General features: G+C 35.7%; 5 protein-coding genes across 5 annotated transcripts; all 5 read right to left on the minus strand.

Annotated features, from left to right (window-relative positions):
• Positions 1-1,697: 1,697 nt before the first annotated feature.
• On the minus strand, positions 1,698-2,778 carry LOC140809624 (glutathione transferase GST 23-like). The gene is made up of 2 exons (XM_073167309.1): positions 2,413-2,778; positions 1,698-2,201 (listed from the first exon to the last, which is right to left on the minus strand). The coding sequence occupies exons 1-2, from the start codon at positions 2,722-2,724 to the stop codon at positions 1,842-1,844; spliced, it is 672 nt and encodes a 223-aa protein (XP_073023410.1). The 5' UTR covers positions 2,725-2,778; the 3' UTR covers positions 1,698-1,841.
• Positions 2,779-4,625: 1,847 nt separating this feature from the next.
• Positions 4,626-7,013, minus strand: LOC140809684 (F-box/kelch-repeat protein SKIP25-like). Its single transcript, XM_073167384.1, has one exon. The coding sequence runs from the start codon at positions 6,803-6,805 to the stop codon at positions 5,609-5,611; it is 1,197 nt and encodes a 398-aa protein (XP_073023485.1). The 5' UTR covers positions 6,806-7,013; the 3' UTR covers positions 4,626-5,608.
• Positions 7,014-9,108: 2,095 nt separating this feature from the next.
• On the minus strand, positions 9,109-9,522 carry LOC140810482 (uncharacterized). Its single transcript, XM_073168332.1, has one exon. The coding sequence runs from the start codon at positions 9,520-9,522 to the stop codon at positions 9,109-9,111; it is 414 nt and encodes a 137-aa protein (XP_073024433.1).
• Positions 9,523-13,974: 4,452 nt separating this feature from the next.
• Positions 13,975-15,712, minus strand: LOC140809321 (uncharacterized). Its single transcript, XM_073166910.1, has 4 exons — positions 15,460-15,712; positions 14,815-14,944; positions 14,624-14,696; positions 13,975-14,475 (listed from the first exon to the last, which is right to left on the minus strand). Exons 1-4 carry the CDS (start codon positions 15,485-15,487, stop codon positions 14,209-14,211), a joined length of 498 nt encoding a protein of 165 aa, XP_073023011.1. The 5' UTR covers positions 15,488-15,712; the 3' UTR covers positions 13,975-14,208.
• A 329-nt stretch (positions 15,713-16,041) lies between these two features.
• LOC140809795 (probable xyloglucan endotransglucosylase/hydrolase protein 30) lies at positions 16,042-19,172 on the minus strand. The gene is made up of 4 exons (XM_073167527.1): positions 18,818-19,172; positions 18,445-18,545; positions 18,163-18,371; positions 16,042-16,872 (listed from the first exon to the last, which is right to left on the minus strand). Exons 1-4 carry the CDS (start codon positions 19,005-19,007, stop codon positions 16,374-16,376), a joined length of 999 nt encoding a protein of 332 aa, XP_073023628.1. The 5' UTR covers positions 19,008-19,172; the 3' UTR covers positions 16,042-16,373.
• Between the last annotated feature and the right edge of the window lie 1,175 nt (positions 19,173-20,347).

Here is a 20,347-nt window from a genome sequence, read left to right on the forward strand (position 1 = left end):
ATGGTGGTACGAAAAACAAGATATCAGTATATGAACGAGTGCCTCAGGATCTCATCTCATGTCTCAAATTCTCAAAGTAAACCTTTACTTCTACAGCATAATCCAAGAAAATGCTTCCATGGCCCATTGCTTGGACTCCTTACAATCTCCTTCAACGACCTGCGAAAACCATATCCATTCAACGATCGTTCTATCGAGCTAAATTTTATCACAAGATCACCGTTCCGCACGATCGCCCTCAGCTGATATTATTCCCGACAATGGGGAGTATCTCATGAGATTTTACCTCAGCACACCACCTGTCGAAGCCCTGGCTGTGGCCGATACTGATAGCGATCTTACATGGATACAATGCAAGCCTTGCCTCGGTTGCTTCGAACAAAAAGCACCCCTTTTCGACGCGAATAAATCATCCACGTATAAACCGCTCTCTTGTTCTTCTGTTCCATGCAATGAACTTCCAATAACTTCTCGTGACGTAACTAATCATACTTGTGCTCACGAAATATAACAATAAGTGTGAATATAACTTCACATTTGATTGACCCATTATTCGGGCGATGACACATAACGTGTTATTCGCAAAAGCACTGGAAAGGTACGGGGAAATGCGGATATCAAATGTTGAACCCGATAAATATACCTTTCCTTCTGTTATCAACGCCTGCGGTGGTTTGGCGGATTTTTGGAAGGGGAGATATGTGCATGAGCACGCTTTGGAGTTGGATTTTGCGTTCGATTTGAATATAAATAACGCTTTGATCGATATGTATTCCAGGTGTAAGCATTGGATCGAGCACGGGGAATGTTTGATAAAATGCTTCACAGAGTGACAGAGACATTGTTTCTTGGAATAGTTTGATGGGTATTCTTCCTATGGCTTCTTCAGCCAAGCTTGGAAATATATTTTCAATTGAGGATAGATGGTTTAGTGCCGGATTATTCTACATTTTCGAGTGTTATACTAGAGTGTTGTGGACTTGGGCTGATTATGGAGGGTGAGATTGTCCATGGGTTGGTAGAGAAAATTGGAGTGCGTGGGTATGTGGTTGTCGATAATGTGTTGCTTTCTATGTACGTAAAGTTTGATATTTTAGTTAATTGCCAGAAGATATTTAACGTGATGGTTGATAGAGACAAAGTTACTGAACTGTCTCTCTAAATCTGTTCTGTATGATGTAGAGGAGGATGAGAAATTAGACGTGCTTTGTGGACACGGTGAAAGGCTGGCCATAGCGTTTGCCTTATTATTACATACAAAACCCGGTACTAGTTTGCTGGTAATGAAAAATCATCGGGTCTGTGGGGATTGCCACACTGTGACTAAGTATATATCACGATTCATGCATCGGGAAATATTAGTCAGGGATTCTAATTGTTTTCATATATTCATAGATGGAGTCTGTAATCATGGAGATCATTGGTGATATCATTCCCCGCATAAGTTCTTTGAGGGATGATATATTTCGTTTTTTAAGCCTCTGAGAACTGTCTTTTTAGCATCTGCATTTCTGCTATCATTTCTAAGTCTTAAATGGTTTTAAGCACATGATGTGTCAACAATTAGAGGGACCTGTGAAGAAGTGGGAGGACACAACATACTAGAAAACAAACAATACGATCAAACTTAAAGTTGCTGTGAAGTTATTCAACTCGACCAACTCTCACACTTGAAATAGTTTACAGTGAGTTTAGAATCGAGTTGTGAAAAGCATATTATTTCAACCATGTTTCACCATCAGACCTACATTTCAGAAACCACCAGGAACTTCAACTTCAACATAGAGCGTGAAGAGGTTTCCTTATTACTAATGTGAAACGAATTTACACGAGATCCATTTTCATTCAACTTTTGAAACGTAACGTTGTCTAAGAATCTTAAATTTTTCAACCATTCTCGCACGGGGTGGCCATGATTCTTTGATTGTAGGATCATGTGCGTAGTTGTTGATCCAAGCTGATAAAAGTGGAAATATCTCTGCATCAATTAGTGTCAACTCAGCTATCTCTTCCAGAATACTGATCAAATTGGCCATCCAACCAAATGCAATATCAAGGTAACCTATTGTGTCACCACCAAAGAATATCTTCCCTTTTAGCTGATCTTCAACTAATTTCAGGTTCTCCACTGTTGAAGCAACGGCTTCTTTCTGCTGCTCTTCTCCTTGAGAGATGAACAAACTCCATATCGATGGCAGAACCTGCATTTCAGTTATTATCATCAATAAAAGTATATGTTAAGACCGTCATATGCTTTTGTAATCAAGATCATCGTATCACAGGGACAGGGCATGAGTCTCACATCCATATACAGAGTCAGAAGTTTCTGGAAGCATAACGGAATTAAAACTCGAAAAATTTAAGCTACTTGAGACCATATATATAGGGAAAAGTAAACGGTTTTCTTGATACCTTCTCATCTCCAAAATTTGCCCAAAATCTAGCCATGGCTCTGTCCCAAGGATCTCGAGGGAGGAGTGGACGCTGCTTCCAAGTGTCATCAATATATTCAAGAATGACAAGGGATTCACATATTGGCTTCCCATGGTGCACAAGAACTGGTATTTTCTTGTGTACAGGATTGTACTCAAGTAGTGAAGCACTCTTGTTGGTAGTATCTTCCAATACGGTTTCGTGTTCTATGGCTTTAATCTTGAGTGCGTGCACCACTCTCATACCATATGGACTTGACCATGATCTTAAAAGCTTCAAATCTTCTGCCATTTTTGTTTCTTCTTTCCCTTTGATTTTCTTTTAAAGGAATATATTTATGTATTGAAAGAACGCCCAGATTCGACGACTATCCTCACTGTATCAAGACAGGTCTTTCCAGCGTGTTTATGTCCTCACTCACACGCACCCTGGGAAACTTCCCAGGAGGTCACCCATCCCAAAATTTCCCCAAGTCAAGCACGCTTAACTTTGGAGTTCTTATGTGATGAGCTACCGAAAAGAAGATGCACCTTCGTGGTATGAGTAGTACCAATCAAATCTTTTAAGCCCTCTTCAACTGTTCAGTCCATTACATTGCCCAGTCTCGGAATCCCTCTCATTCCCGTGTGGGTCGGTTCATTCATGTTCCCTCCACCTAGAAGCCTGCTAGGAGCCGCTCATTGTCCGTGCAACTGATGGCACCGGCGATCACCCCCCGCCCTCTTCGGCCCCGGGCCTCACATGCCCACCAGCTTCCGCCTTGGTTCGTCCCCGAACCACACCGTACTAAGAGAGGTCGGCTCTGATACCACTTGTAACGCCCAGATTCGACGACTATCCTCACTGTATCAGATAGCAATGCCGGCCTTAGCCATGGTCCAAGACTGGCCATTGTTTTCGTTTTGGTTTGTATAGATAATTATTTAATTTTCAGTGAGAATTTTGGTTGGTGACATGTGTACGGTTGCTTACTTTAGTTTGAAAAGTTGGCAGCAAAGTTGAACAAGGAAGATGGAAAGAAACAGGGATACGCTATTTCACATTAACAATCCCTCCACTCATTTTTTATCATAATTTTATATCATCCATTTCACCTGAGCATTCATATATTTTGAATGTTTAGTTCTGTAGCATGCATGGGGTATTTGTTCACTTATAGCAAGAGAATGTTGGAATCCACAAAATATTATAATAAAATTTTATAACATAACAAATAACAAATAACAAATAATATTCCTTAAATACATGACGAAGCTGTGAATGTAACATGAAACTTTCCCATAAATTTTATTGAATTTTGCTGGTCAGATTTTCAAAACCAAGATTCATGGCCCAATCATAAATTGACTATATAATTAATTAATTGTTTATATCGATGTTTGATGAGTGAAGCCGTTTAAAACTTATAATTTATCCGACATTAAAGTTAAAGCATGAAACTTTTCGAAATTCCAATTATGCCAAACGCTTTCCCAACAAAAAGAAGAATTTGAGATATTCTTGCAGGTTTTATTAGCCTTCACATAATATATATTTTAATATATTTAATTTTTAAAATTATTACCTGGATATTTTTTTCCCTCAAATATATTAACATCGACTAGATCGTATCATTTTTTTTAGTTTCAACTTGTTATATTTTTGAGAAATTCAAAAAAAAATTATTAAAGATAAAAATAATTTTTTTTTGTTGGATCAATATGATAATATCGACACATCATTTTTTAAATTTATATTAAATTTAATTTATATAATTTAGATATATTTTCTTATAGCATCAGCCTTGGTTCATGAAACTCGTATAACAAGATTATGCCCACTGATAAATCCTGCTTCTTCGGTAGCAAGAAACAACACACCTCGGGCAACATCATCCACACTCGCCTCTCTCCCCCGCACAATTTCCGTCCTCAAATCCTCCTGAATCTGCCCACCAGCATCTCCGACGTGTGGCGAACCCATTTGATTTGCAAGATTGTTTAAAGCAATTCTTGGCTCATATATAGCAAATTCCTGTATCAAGATCGTTGATTGTTTACTCTTGCACACATTTTCCATGATTCATACAACTAATTTCTAACTACGAGGGCTGCCATTATGCGCGATATGTTTACTCGTTAGTTACTATAGCAACTTGAGTTAATCATTTTCGTAAAACGAAGACGAATACGAATTAGTTGCTATAGAGGTCTATTGTGTAGTTACGCATGCGCGCGTCCGGGCTCGGGGCGTGACAGTCATATATATAAACCCCCTTCCTTTACTGCAATCAATTCAGCTAAATGAGGGGTGATAATGCCTTTGAGTTATTTGCAGCAGCAAATATAAAAAAACACCCTCATGATCACGCCCCACAATATCCACCGGCAACATCCTCTGGACTGGACAGTTGAGGCAAATTTAGCAGTTAGCATGTCCCACTATTATCCGACTCACCAAATTAACATGACCCTGTAATGCATTAAATAGACTTCTCCACAAATGAATCTTAATTTTACATGGAATATGGAGCTTCCATAATTTACGGAGTCCAAAAGTGAGTCCACATCCCCAACCCATTACTTCCTTCCTCATGGCTAGCCATAGCTAGATGATCCTACTCCCCATCGGCAGTGTAATGCTAGATGAGAGGATCTGACATTGAAGCATTTGCTACAGGGATAAGTTTAATTCCCCGAATTAGCCTTCCAAGTCCGAAACCAGCAAATGGGCATGCATGATCATTTTGAGGAGTGGTGATTGGCTTAAAAAGTTTAGGCCTCATCAACCAAAGATCTTTAAAAACCCGGACTTTTTCCCCTGACGATATGTGCCACCGAATTCCTTTAACCAATAGTATTTACTTTCGTTCACTGCTTGTGAACTTTATAATTTTGTTATTAGCAATTTGGCTAACACTTGTCTTATAACGTAAAAAGCATTTAAGTTTGTGATGATTCAACGAGACTTGAATCTCAAGGAAGCAGAAAGCACCGACACTCCAGAAATATTTGAGGTATTATCGGTGCACAACGCTGGATTGGATACCTTTTGAATAGATGTTAGTTATTATTATTTTCTTTTTTTGAAGGAGATGACGGTTATTGTAATAAAATTGTTATGAGAATTAATATCACTAGTACGTTATTGCCAAATTGTTGCGGAACTTTGGACTCTTGTATCCTGACATTGAGTATCAGTGTTCACGAACACTCATCCTTGGCAATATATGGACTGAAATGACTTCCATTCCTTGTGGAGGATTCACCATGAAAACCCTAGCCGGCTTTGCCAAAATATCAGCCACAATGATCTTTCCACCATTGGCAGAAACAGCACAGATTTTTCCTTTTTGTGCTGATAAATGCTCAGCACCTTTTAGAAGCTCCGAAGGCTCAATCAACTCTTCCCAGCAATCGCCATCCTCGTTGTACCGACTCAACGAACCATTTTCTTGATCCACTACATACATGAAATCATTATCCACTGCTGCTGGCCCATTCCACCCATTCAACATTCCCTTTGGCATTTCCTGCCACTGATTCATGAGAACGTCATAAACTGCCCCTTCTTTTACTGCTTTGCCTTTTAAATTTACCATGTATAGTTTACCTCTGTGTCCTAATGCTTCGACAGCTTCCCGACTAAATCTTCCATCTTTGAATGAAGCTCTTTTTTCCCATTTCCAATCTACATCCTTCTTTGATATGTCCCATCGTTCCATGGACCTTGCCACTTCACCATGATATTGTGCGCCTGTACCACTTGCCACATATATTCCACCATTTATTGATCCGGCAACACACCAACGACGGGGACTAGAGAATGGAGGTCCGTAGTACCACTTACCGGACAAAGGGTTGAACACTAATGGATGAGTTAGAGCTGGGAGAAGCTTGTGGGTGGTGGCAGCTATAAGCACCAAACGCCCCGACACAGTTAAAGATTGAATAGATAGAATTCTTGATATGAAAGAAGGATGTTGACGTATGATGCACATGGGTGGATCAGTTGGAGGAGTTGGGAGCGCTCTCCATGTTGAGGAAATGGGATCAAAAGAGAAGAAGGCAATTGAATTTGGTTGGCATTGGCATTGGCATCGGCCTAATTGGACAGATTTGATGAAGGGATACTTAATTGACGTAGGTCTTCCAAGGACAGCATAAAGAGAGAGGAATGGAGGGAAGGAGGGAGAATATATAAGTCGACGCCATGAGAGAGAGACGCTGTAGAGAAGTGAAGGTTGGAGAGCTGAAAGACATAGCTGAGCTAGGTGGTCGGGTAAGCCAGGTAGTAAGACCGACTTGATTAGAAAGTTTATTTGCAGCTTCTCATCATTTTCATTGATGATATCTTTGTTCTTGCAGTGACTTTCTATAACTATATTGATCATATTGTTTATGAATATAGAAACACCTTGTCCATCAGGAGTACATATATATAAGAGTGGTTTTCACAGACCAGTTACTTCATTTTGTTACCTCTTCAACTCGGTGCCTTTCTCCTTATTTCCCTGCGCTATTTCGAACATGATTGGTGCAAACTTTTACTAAAGAAAATGAGCATTTTCATATTTAATTTACAGTGGAAGGCATGCGACCTTTTTATTGGCAAGTGGAGTAGTTTACATAAGAACAAATGCGGACATCATAGTTTATCAGTACTTGGAGTAGAAGTATGGTAAAAGGTATATATAAAAGGACAAACATTAAACATTGAAATCTGTTGGGAGAAGTCCTTTAGAGTGAAGCAACTAAGTTATAATACCATCAGATTACCACTTTTTTCCGAAATAACAAGAGTTGTTGCTATCTTTATCTTAAAAAGCAAACTACTTTTTGTTTTCTTTTATTATCTTCTTGAAGACCAATTCCCATGCTCTAAATCTGCTAACCATGTTAGGTACATGTGGGATGTTTGATTTCTGTATTGAATATTATAATATTGACATAAAGGCAATCTTTAAATTATGTTGTTGCTCCATGACATACAAGGAAATCTTTAAATAATGTTGGTGCTTCATGACATAAAGGCCTTCTGTGAGTTATCATTATAGCTTGTAAAGTAATTGTCTTATCAAAGAAAAGGGGTTTTGAAGATATCCCATCCATATTTAGAATAAAATTTGTAATTTTTGGTTGGCATGGGTTCAAAAGTTCCACAACTTGACCCAAATACAGATGAGTCTTGCCTTTTCGGGAGGTAAACAGACCCACATCATCATAAATTTCAGTATCCTGCTAAAATCTCAACTCTGCTTCATTTAATTTGCTGCCCACTTTCAAAATTGATGTCTCATATTATTTGTCCTGGATTTTACATGGACATGGAAAATTCTGGTGAATGCATGCACCATGTTGGCACCAAGCTAAGACACATTGTGACATCATGACAGATCATTATTTATGTATTATTTCTTCTAATGTTGAAAAATCCTTATTTCTTGACTTATTAATTAATCATTCATTTAACTAGAATTACGTGAAACGTGGTGAACTCTTTCTAAATTTGGTGGGTAATGCTGCTTCACACGCCTAAAGAAGCACAAGAAAGGGTGGCATGTAAAATATAATTGTGAGTAGTTCTGAGAATTCAAATTACGTCTCTCAAATATGATTAGATATATGTGTATTTTTGTATTGAATACTAAAATTAGTTATTCGGAGTCTCTCAACTTTCAACATCGTAAATATATAGATATATTGTGAGACAAGTCGTTCGCGGAATTCCGAATTTTTAAGATCATTTGCATGAAAGGTGTATAGAGTAACTCGAGTTTTTAAGAGAGTGACATGACATGACAATATATGAATATTAGTCCTCTGCACGAAATTAGGTGTTAATGGGTTGCGTTTAAATTCAAATTTCATTTGCGTTTACTTATTTATTATTATTTTTCAACCAGTTAAATATTCCATCGATATCCAATTCGACTTAATTAAAGAGATCCGTATTAGGAAAGATCTGGCTCCGATATGGAATTCATTTTAAAATCCGTTGTTGAAAAATCTTGGTTATTACCGAAATTCGACTAAAATGCATTTGTTCTTTAGGACAATATTACAAGAACAAAATGGACATTTGCGCAGTACCAGAACTGGGAAGTCGTGTTTGTGCAAAAACAAATGAAAATTTCTGGTGGACTATGTCAATATAAGTGAATTTTAAATTTCATTTAATTCAAGTACCCCCGACTGTTTGGAACTTGAATTCGAATTTGAAATTATAAGTTCTTTGCTTTAAAAATTAAGCTGTTTTTAAACTTCTCTTCTTCAAGCACATATTAAAAAAGTGTGAAAAAAAATCATAATCAATTTTTTGAAAGGTGGCAAACAACTCCTTTGTTGGAGAAATGAAGGAAAGTGCATTTCATTTTTGGCAACGAGTGAAAGTATTTTAGGACAGATAGATATTGTGTTTGATAAAGAAAATTTGAACATATAATTCAAAAAAGGAATTCGCTCAAAACCGAATTCGTATATATGATAATTAACGACTAGCACAGTCTCCATGTAAAATATAAAATCAATAAAAGAGAATCGAACTTAAAAAAAAATTATGAAATGAACTATGATTTTGCCTAAAAAATTGAATGCTTTCCACATTTTTAGTGATTATTATAGTTCAGTCATGCCCAAAATTAATATATGATCAGATTTGTAAACAAATAACAGAACAAATTTACCGGCTGGATGATCACACAGAGTAGGTCAACGGCATCTCGGATTCCCTGGAAGAGGCGACGGATGAATTCACTCCGCCACTCTGTTGGTTGTCACCGCCACCATTACCATGATTTTGCATGGCGGGGGAGACGGGGTTGGTGTTGGAGACATTCCTCGTGGTTGGTCTCCTGGAGATCTGTCGGCTGTCTACCGCGCCACCTTCCCTGCCACCAAAGCATCCCTTCATGCAGGTGTATACGTAGGTTAAGAGCCAGAACAGCCAGGGCAATCCGATGAGAACGAAGGCGGCGACTGGGTACCAGGGCTGAGAAAGATTGGGGACGAAAACGTACAAGGCGAGGAATATTCCACCGGTGATGAGGCACAGGCAAAAGAGGAAAGAGATCAACGGAACCCTAATGTCTCCTTCCCTGTCATCCTCCATTAATGTTGTATCTATCTCCCAATTCTGTGTCCCCTTTTCTGCTTGTGTATCCTAATTCGTTTTCTGTTTGGCATTGATCTTGATCAGCTGCATCTTTGAATTCAGGCAAAGATTAATGAATCCTCTTGCTATTAATTTGATCTTTTGCTCCTTATTTCTGTATCTATGTGGAGTTTCAGGCAAGCTTCCAAGGATCGATGAAATGGTGGGCTGCGGATTCAACGTGGGAAGGCGTCCAAAACGGTTGGTTGTTTCTTTCTCATGCATGCAAATATGGAATTCTCATGCTAAATATGGAAATATTCAAATAATATATCATTAAATTTTTTATTAAATAATTATTTAATCCTTACAAATGTTGGCCACGATCTTTCATGTAACAGTTATATAATATTTTTTTATGGTTAGATGAAATGAAAAGTTATAAATGAAGAATGAAATAAAATTTTACACTTTCATGTTAATGTGATGCTGCATACAAGTATGACAATTATTATGTCAAAAGGAAATATATTGATGTAATATATAAAGTTATTGTCCCGAGGCAATTATTATTGTGTATGTGTTTATATATTTCACATTACAAATTTTACAATAAATTAATATAAATTTATTTTACGTATCAAATTTGTTACGTGTCAAATTTCAAAAACAAATGTCGACCTATATGACTCGACTCATATAAAGTATAAATTTTATGTATTAAAATATTATTTTTATTGCAAAATATCATTTTTTTGGTAGTTGTGTTATGAAAAAAAATATCGTGTGTCATATACTGATTTATATATTTTATTATTAAAATTATTAATTATTTTCGTATTATTTGTCTCATATCACACATCAAACGATATTTAATAATATGGATTAAAAAATAGCTATTTATGCTAAAAAAAACGTATGTTTAATTAGTGTGTGAATCCTATTAATCGAGGGAATCACGGTTCCAACCGCAAAAGGCCTTTCGTCATGTCGACTCCACTATCTCCAAATTCATCCTCCCACACGAATCTTCTTAAGCAGGTATTTCAATCAATTACTCCCATTTTCATCCCTGACGCGTGAAAGTGTGTCTTTTCTACTTAAGATTATTGCTATTTTAGATGGCTGTGGTGTGACTGAGTCAATTTTTGTTTTCCTTTGGTTTTTGGTGGTGAGGGTGCTGAGATTGGCTGTATGAATTACCCTTTTTTGTTTCTATTTTTTTCTCACTTCTGCAACTTGTCCAACTCTTCGGCCGAGATGGGCTGAGAGAGTGTGTGAGAGATGATTAACTCACAAATGAAATAATTTTCATTTTTCAATATTTTCTAAAAAAAATAAGTCTTGCCGCTAAATTCTGGTCAATCCTGCTTTGGAGTGTTTCCTGTGTGTCCGGGGTCGGTGTCAATGAAATATTAATGGCTAATAGTGTTCGTACTCAGAGGTTAGAAGTCATGAAGTTGCTTTAGCTGAGCTAAATAACCTTTCTTCCTCGCGGGTATGATTTCTTATGAAGCAAGTCGTTTAACTCAATTGATCTTTGTATTGATGCGTAACAATGTGTTGTGATTTGATTTAAATATTACAATTTGATCTTTATCTTCGTGCAATAATGTTGGGCTGTTATTTTTGAATGGGTACTCTTTTTCAATAGCTTAATTATTTAACACAGTCAATAGCTGTTTTGTTTCATGAGATTCAGTTGTGCTGTGGCAGTGAAGCAGCCAAAGATGGAACTAGTTTGTAGATTCAAAGGCCTCCTAAGAGATAGATGTTGTTGACATTCATTCATATCCAAGAAAATAGAAAGTATTATTTCATATAATTTTGGTGATTATAGCCTGGACTTGTGTGAGAATGAGACCCAATTCGAAACATTTTTGCAGCCATATTTTGAATACTAGTTATGGTTTGTGCTTCTATGACTTCTTGGATCATATCTGGTTGACCAAGATGTTTCAATCCCTAGAAATTCTTAACTTATTATCGAGGCTTTAAGAAAACTGTTTTAATTGAATATGTAGGAAAGGTTGCAACATGGATGAAATGTAATCCAAGCTTAGAATGGGCAATGCGCTTGCTGTTTTGGACTGCTGCATATGATCTTAAACGTTGGGAAAATCCTCGAAAGTAAATGTTATTGTTGTTTCTAACTAGCCTCGCATAGATTTTTGGATGCCTAATTGCATACATATTGACCAATGAACTTGAAATTTGGTTATCCTCGTGTTTGGCTCTGCCTGTTGAGTAGTTCTATGAACACGCTTTCATGTTATTTATCCGCTATAAATCCAAGTTCTGAACCTGATTCTTAAATCCCGTTTCACGAGCCTAATTTTCATAATCTTCCAAAAGATTTTTGTAACCTTAGTTAATCCCCATGTCACTTTTAGTGCTTTATGTAAGTTTACTAGCGGAGTGCCCTAAACAAAATCATAAAGTGGTAGGAGAGGGAGAATAATTGCATGCAGTGTGCTTTCTTGAAGTAGTCAATTATATGTCATATTATTTCGATACCACAAGAGGAAGGGACAAACTATTTGTTTTAATTTGATAAATCTGAGGTTTATTTGTTCTGAGTAGCTAGACTTGTTGTACACAGTTGTGGGACAATATGTCAGTATTTAAAACTTTGTTTGCTTTCTAGTACCATTTTGACAACCATGACTTTTTCCATTGATGGCTTTAGCAGCTGGACTTTGAGTTTCACATTAGTTCTAGTTTCCCAGTAAATACATGTTACCCGTACAATATTCCAAGAAACTGTAGTTTTATACTATAATTTTGTTTCTTCATACAGGCTGTGTATCAGAAAAATGGGAGTATATTTTTTCGAACCACCATTCAAAAAGCAATGACATTTGAACAAAGTAAGTGTAATCTTGATCGTGTCAATATCATGTCTTTTGCATGTGAAGTGTTTCTATTGTCTTATTATTTGAGCAGCACAATTGGATACTGCCAAAGCTAGGCTGCAAAAGCTGGGTTCATCTTGATATCATTAACCCTGTCCCTATCTGCCTGCGGCGACTGGTGTCATAAGTACCTGTATAACCAGTTCATGAGTGGCTGCTCCCAAAATATATCTGTCATCAACGCCATTTACGTCCCTCTCTCTGTTACGACTCACGAGTGCTCTGGATACATGAGCAGTGATCATAAGGGTGACAAGGGTGCTCAAATATTTTGTATATTGTTAGTTTTGTGTTCTACTCGAATTACTGTGCAACTCTTGTGACACTTTCTCTAAACGATTTGCTTATAGTTGATTTGAATGAAGCTCGCATATTCAAGGTACCTAATTGTTTTGCTCAAAAGTATATTCCTAAAATATTCTTTTTGTTTACTATTTATTTACAAATTTAACAATATAATTATAATTAATATTAATATTAGTATTATAATTATAATTAATTTTTTTGTGTTTGAATTTTTATTATGAATTATGTTTTATATCAACACGATTTAATTTTACTCTTCATTTATATAATATTATTATTAAAAATATTTAATACATATTTATATTAATTAAAAAACATTAAAAAAATCATTAAATCAAATTATTCCTTATTTTTTATTTATTTATTTAATTTTTTCTTATTATTTATTAAATCAAATTATTCCTTAATTATTATTTATAAATCATTATATCTAATTATTAAAATAATATATTAATATTAAATTACTATTTAAATAATATTTATAATTTTTAATATAAATATTTATAATAAATAAAAACAAAAAAAAAATAAAAAAAATTAAAGAGCTCTGCGCCAAATTGACGCAGAGCTCTCCTCTGCGCCAAATTTGGCGCTAAGGAGGTCGCTACCTGGGCCCTTGTATTTTCATTGTGTGTGGAATTGTAATATTTACGAAATTTTATGCGGCAGTTTAGCAAGCATAAACGGCAAGAGAATTAGGCAATAACTACTCCTTGATATGTGCCCAAAAGTTTCAAATGGTATAACGAAGTAAAGTGGCATCTTTTATCATGAAACCGAGACAGATTCAACAACCCATCGTGAACCTCCTGAATGATTTTTTTTCCTAGCTTCTTTTCAAAGAAAGTAGAGTTCACGGGTATCTCCTTGAACTAACCCGTTGCTACACAAACCATGAACTTTAAGAATGGATATGAGTCAAGTTGAATCTGAAATGTTCAAAAGACTTGACTGCGTATTGAGTTGCTTGCACTCAATTTTATTCATACAGATACTATATAAGATTAACGATTGGAAAAATGTCCAAAGTGCATAATGAATCTGGCTCGAAGTTCAAACAGCTCAACTGAACTTTGGGTATATGTTCTTGAGCTCGATTTGAACAACTAATTCAGTAGCTTGATCAAGCATTATGGAACCATGTGCGAGCAACTTTCGAGCGACTTGGGTTGTGCCGCCTGTACGGCCCCTAGTTCGCCTCTCCTGTTCCGTTTCACTTAACAAAAAATGAAGTGCTCAGAGACGAAGGTATTGAAATTTATTTACATAGCCATATCCGCAATTTCAATATACAACTTATCAGTAAGCTGAGTTCACATATTTTCTGATAAAGAGTGCTTTCGCTTGGAAGTTATTATAGACTTCTGGACATATAACAGGAAGACCATACCAAATTGCTAGATTCAAGCATTTTATCTTTTTGAGATTCTGTACTAGTTTATGAGTATTGATACTCGTAACAAGTTCGAGAGGAGGTGACCCATTACACCTTCTCTGCAGTTTGTTGTAATGCAACAAGCACAACTGTCACAAGTGATGCGTAGACAGAGTTGGGTATTTTCTGCACCACCTTGCCGACTCTGGGGACATTCTCTGTTGTCCTTTTAGTTAACAAAGCCAAAGTTGGAGCTGCAACCAAAGTAATGATCAATCCCCGGCTCACTGTCACGAATGTATCTCTTGTTACGTGCAGGATGAAATTAACGAATTCTGCCCGGTCGAGTTCACCATCAAGATTGATATCACTCTCCTATACGTTACAAAAAATATCATTTCAATAGAAATGTAATGGGAACTTGGAACGGTTGTCATGGACTGAACAACCACGGGGTGGCGTGAAGGAACACGAATGGAAGATTACCGGTGAATGTGTGTGAAAATGGAAAACTATAACTCACCAGCATCAGACTTTTTACTTGTTCCTCTGTTGGGGGGTCGAAATGTGGACCAGGCAACCGCTTATTAATGTCACTGCAAAGATGGAAACAATATCAGAATAAATCTAAAAAACTTGGAAAATGGAGAAATTAACCAAATTACTATGTCAAAGTATATGGATAGGACATCATGCGCAGATGAAGCCTCTCACTTGTATACGAGTAACACAGCAATATAAAGCTCCTCAAACGTTAGACTGGTCCTGTCAGTATCATGATGCTTCACACGATCAAAAACTCTGTCAGTTATCCCTCGAATCTGCCTTTCTTTCCAATCCTCCCCTGCATTGGCATAATAGATAATCTTTTTGTTAGAACAACTACGATTGCTGCTTGGCATAACTACGAGAACGTGATGCTTAATATTACAAGAAGTTTCCATCTGGCCTTCCAAAATCCGTACGGGACTTGTATTTTAACAAGACTCTCTACAAACGAGCTACAAAGATTAGGTGATGGCATCACTGAATTTGTTTCAATGTATAAGTCAACGTAAGTAACAATCAGCTTCAGATTCAACTTCCCAAGAATTCGATGATGGCAACATGATGTAATTTGGTTCGAAATTTGGAACATAATTAATCGAGACAAAAAGCATCGAATTGGATTCGAGAGCTCCTAGATCGAAAAAGTAAAATCCCATCAAGAATATGTATCAATAAACTCAAAACTCGGGGGGTGGAGATGGATTTCCTTAATTAAACTTCAACCACGCAACAAAATAGAAACAGGTATATCATACCATGCATATTCCCAGTAATTTCAAAAGGGAAATTCAAGAATCGATGAAAATTTACCTTGGAATTTCTCAAGAATCTGTCCCATGGGTATCTGAGGGCTTAAGATAAAAGTTTACAGGTGAGAGACCACAATGAAATAGCTTCCAAAACTTGAAATCGTTCAAGGTTATTGGCTGAACAAGCAAGCGCGTGATTTGCAATTTTGGATATTTTTTTATTTGAGAGAGACCTACGCACCAACCACGGAACTTTCGAATCTATCGGGTTACAATATCTGTTCTTCTTGTTAACCACATACTTGTTACACACCCCAACTGGCTCTTCATTTCTTCCCTCTCTATTTCATGGTAACAAGTCTAATCGCCGTTGCAAAGTGATTAGTTTGATCGAATTGTAATAATTAAACTAAGTTTTAGTATATGCATGCATATGTTAACATGGGCTAAGCTCGTTCGTCCGCCCAATTCATTAACCATGAGTTATCAACGGGTCGACTCATCTTAAAATAAGTAAGTTGAGTTGGATTAATAATTGTTACGCGCTTTGTCTTTTTTAACTTTTTAACAGATATATATATATTAGTCATTGCGCGTGTTTTAGTAATTAAATCATGTCAATCTGAACTCGCTTAATAATCAACTTATTTAGTAGGAAGATCCGACTCCGTGCTCCAACTAAAAATTCAAATTCATCACAGATACATTCATCTTCAAACCATATTTTAAACTTTTTCGTAAATAGCACACAAATTTATTTCACATTCAAATCCTTGAACAATTTATTTTATTTTACAAGAAAAGAATATTCTCTCCAATCTAGTGCTCCCACGTGTAATTTTTTGTCCAAAACATAAAATTAAAATAAAGAAAAAGACCCAAGAAAATTAAAAAATGCTAAAATAAAGTATATATACCACTATACACATGAAATTTGGTGCATGAATTTCAGTCTTCATCATCTTCATTTTGATCCTAACGCTTTGCTTTCACAATCTCCCCTCTTCTCTTGTAACTCCGTCTATGAAACTTGTCGAACCTCAACCGTCCATTGTCCTTGTACCGCCGCCTCTCCACCGGATCAACATCACATTCCGGCGGTGGCACGGCATACCTCACGATGTCATAACAGTACGAGTAATACACATACTTACTCCTAAATCTTTTCATGGCCAACCTCTGTTTCGGGGTTATATTTGCAAAATCAGCTGTATCAAGTTGGCTATCTTTTTCGGCACATCCGGTGTCGATCACCTCTTCAAGTGGATCCGACGTGCATCCATGTAGAACGAGGTCGGTGAATTCCGCCACGAACGGTGCATACTTGTAATTAGCTCTGTACTTGCCACCGGAAGTAGCCCACTCGGAGCCATCCCAAATGGTTGCATATAATCCCATAGGCTTCGACGGGAAATCATCTCCCATGGCCTCGTTGCGTATCATTTCGCGGATAGGGACATTGTCTATATAAAATCTACAGAAATTGAAATAGTCGAGGTTGAACATTTATTTGAAATGTGACTTATAATAATTTATATGTAACTAAAAAATCTTGAGGAAAAATAGAACGGATTAATCTTATAAAATATACTAGGCAAAAACGTGTGTGAGACAGTCTCACTGGTCGTATTTTGTGAGACTGAATCTCTTATTTAATTTTAGTCATACATGAAAAAGTATTAATGTTTATGCTAAGTGTATTACTTTTTATTGTGAATATCGTTAGGGTTGACCCGTCTCACATATAAAGATTCGTGAGACCGTATCACAAAAGACCTACTCAATATTCTATACATAAAATTTTATAATTGAATATATACTTACTTTTATATCCGGACCAAAAACATCATATGATTTTGCGCGTGGTTTATGTAGAGAACAACTTTTGACTCTAATTATAACACTATAGCTGGATTATTTTATCTTTATAAAACTTTTGGTAAAAAGCCAAGAATATCGGATAGGTTGGAAAAATTATTATTTTATTTTTATATTATTATATGCATGTGGATAATTAATTATATTTACTAACTTTTATTCGTATATCAATGATCAATCCTGTGATCAAATATAAATAATTATAGAGTATAAACGAGATTTTATATTCCAAATATATAAGTAAATAATATGTATCCTCGACATATTATTTTTCTTTAATCTAATAATATGAAGTTAATCCAATAAATTATTTAATAAACAATGAAATATAGAACATGTGGCTAAACTATATATGGTGATGGGACCTTATAATTACCAGCTAATTACGCTAAGACATGCAGCGACATACGTTTTCCTTTATCGCCATAAAAACATGGTACATAAAAATCACCTTTTAGGCTGATTAATGACATCAACGTTATCCCTTTGCATGTGAGCATCCATTATATCCAAATTCATTTTAAATATATTTTTTAACATACAAAAACTTGTGTAACGGTCTCATTAGTCGTATTTTGTGAGACGAATCTCTTATTTGAGTCATCAATGAAAAAATATTACTTTTTATGCTAAGAGTATTATTTTTTATTGTGAATATCGGTAGGATTGACAAGCCTCACATACAAATATTTGTGAGACCGTCTCACAATAGACATGTTTCTTTAAAAAAAAAATGAGTGTGTATAAATGTTGAATTGGTCAAATTTTATACAAGGAAGCAAACTGACAATTTTACATGTTGAAGGAGGCAGTCCTATGCAAGAAGGAGATGTATATGTTTGACAAAGTCGGGAAAATAAGATATAAAATTAAATAAAAAACTTACATAATTTTGTGTGTGGTCCATAGTATGCTGTAACGATGGAATTCTTTGGAAGGATCGAACCAAAGGTAGTATCTCTCTTCTCTTCCTCTATCTGTGCTTCCGTTTCCATACATATTTGTCTGAAACCTCCACGCTTTTCCTTTGATATTCCCCAAGAACTCGAAGTCCAATTCATCGTGCGTCTTTCGAAATATATCTCCATTAGTCGTCTGGAAAGTTAGAATCCAAATTTAAGTACAGATTTTTCATTTAAAAGTATAGATTTTATATATTTCTACCTACATAGAACGCGACCACGATTCCTGCGGTATAATCGGACGGGAGTTTGATTTTCGCGCTAAAGAAACCATGGTTGTAGAGGTCGGAGGATTTAAATCCTGAGCCTGCATACAAGTAAATTAATAAAATCAAAGCTGATTAAATACCTTAATCATCACATAAAATCAGTTTAATTTATCCCAAAAAAATAAAAGATTTGTGTAACGTTCGTATTTATACACAACACATGTGTATGTATGTATATGCTTATCATAATCACCGTCTGATCATTATGCAGGCTGAGTGTAAAACGCATATGTTAAACTGAAAAAGCCAGCAGGAAGGATTCCTCCTGGCTCACGAAAATATTGAAAAAGAAAAGATCATTTATACATGCCTGTGAATTGGTTGAGCTGAAGTTGAACAGACCGATCATCGGCGGAGCGTACGATATTCGATTCACCAAATAAATTCGTGAAGCCTTTCTGGAATGGGATAGTGGATACGTTGAAGCCTGCAGCAGCAAATCCTACACATATTACATGAAGAACAAGGAAGAAAGACACGGAATAGTGGAACTTATCCATGTCTTATAATATTATTACAACTGTTTTGCTTTCTGATGATTATATATATATATATACATATGTCGTGTACATGAAACAATTCTCTCTGTGTCTGTGTGTGTGTTTAGGTATGTGGTATATTGTATGAAAAATTATTGGCAAGAAGGAAGGATGAGCTGGTGTAATGATCATTTGTTTAATCAGTGGACATTAAAAAAAGATCAGTGTTACAATCAAGGGTATTTATGGGAATACTGAGGTGTTTATGGATATTAATATTGGAAAATATACGAAGACTTGTTCCATTGATTCATTGCATATTTGGATTTTAATTTCTATATTTTCCTTGATTTCTCATGTGTAAAGAATAAAGAGTATGTTTCTTGTGAGCCGGTCTCACGAATTTTTATCTGTGAGATGGATCAACTTTATCGATATTCACAATAAAAAATAATATACTTAGCATAAAAAATTAATATTTTTTCATTAATAGCCGAAATAAGAGATATGTCTCACAAAATACGACCCGTGAGATCGTCTCACACAAGTTTTTGCTTAGAAGAAAAAGAGCATCACCATTTATGATAAATTTCACACACACACACACACAATTTCTAAAAAGAAATCAAATTTTTGAAAAGTCAAATTTCATCGGCCGAAAGAGTAAATCAAACTTTTTCTGTGGACTTGAATAGAGGAAAAAGAAAGTGTAAATTGTAATTTCTATGGCATATTTCATGGGAAGTTTAATGATTTAATTGATGTGTTGTGGGTCACAAATTATTATTTCTTTTATAAAAAAAGTTTTGGCACATAAAAGGAGGCGTGGAACTGTGGAAGCCGAAGGGTGACATGCCCAACAAGAAAGGTTGCTTCTAAAAGACGAAATAAAAGGTATTCTGCACACCTATCACTATTTGTTTATTTATTACTGATTTCTGGTTTTCTTCCTTCTAAAAATAATTATTACTATTATTTTTTTGGGATTCCGAATTAGTATTTTTTAAATTTCACTAACACTCTTAATTTTTTTGAATATATACATGAGAATTATTGAACAACTATCTTCATACATCGATTTTGTGAGACATATATCGAGTTAAACATATGTCTCACAAAATCGACTTATGAAGATGTTGATAAGAGTTTTTTGTATCATCCCTCGAATTCTATTGCATTTGTTTTGCGAATATACTTATTTTATAGTAAACGTACGACTCATAATGAAAGCTATGAATTAATTTCTCTTAAATGCATAAGGATAATTAGTTTGACTCAAATGATTTAAACAGGTAAAAATAAAGTTCTCAACTAATATATATAGCCAATTATTGATTGGATTCCTCAATTAACTTATAATT

This window comes from Primulina eburnea, chromosome 13, assembly GCF_022965805.1.
Source record: "Primulina eburnea isolate SZY01 chromosome 13, ASM2296580v1, whole genome shotgun sequence".
NCBI classification, from domain to species: domain Eukaryota; kingdom Viridiplantae; phylum Streptophyta; class Magnoliopsida; order Lamiales; family Gesneriaceae; genus Primulina; species Primulina eburnea.

Coding starts and splice junctions, on each gene's coding strand:
- LOC140809321 (XM_073166910.1), bottom strand. CDS start 15,487: ATGGGACAGATTCTTGAGAAATTCCAAG. Junction 14,697..14,814: donor GCTGTGTTACTCGTATACAA/GTGAGAGGCTTC, acceptor CCATCTTTGCAG/TGACATTAATAAGCGGTTGC. Junction 14,476..14,623: donor AAGTAAAAAGTCTGATGCTG/GTGAGTTATAGT, acceptor TGTAACGTATAG/GAGAGTGATATCAATCTTGA.
- LOC140809684 (XM_073167384.1), bottom strand. CDS start 6,805: ATGATCAATATAGTTATAGAAAGTCACTGCAAGAACAAAGATATCATC.
- LOC140810482 (XM_073168332.1), bottom strand. CDS start 9,522: ATGGAGGATGACAGGGAAGGAGACATTAGGGTTCCGTTGATCTCTTTC.
- LOC140809624 (XM_073167309.1), bottom strand. CDS start 2,724: ATGGCAGAAGATTTGAAGCTTTTAAGATCATGGTCAAGTCCATATGGT. Junction 2,202..2,412: donor CAAATTTTGGAGATGAGAAG/GTATCAAGAAAA, acceptor ACTGAAATGCAG/GTTCTGCCATCGATATGGAG.
- LOC140809795 (XM_073167527.1), bottom strand. CDS start 19,007: ATGGATAAGTTCCACTATTCCGTGTCTTTCTTCCTTGTTCTTCATGTA. Junction 18,372..18,444: donor GAATCGTGGTCGCGTTCTAT/GTAGGTAGAAAT, acceptor CTAACTTTCCAG/ACGACTAATGGAGATATATT. Junction 16,873..18,162: donor TGGACCACACACAAAATTAT/GTAAGTTTTTTA, acceptor CAATTTCTGTAG/ATTTTATATAGACAATGTCC.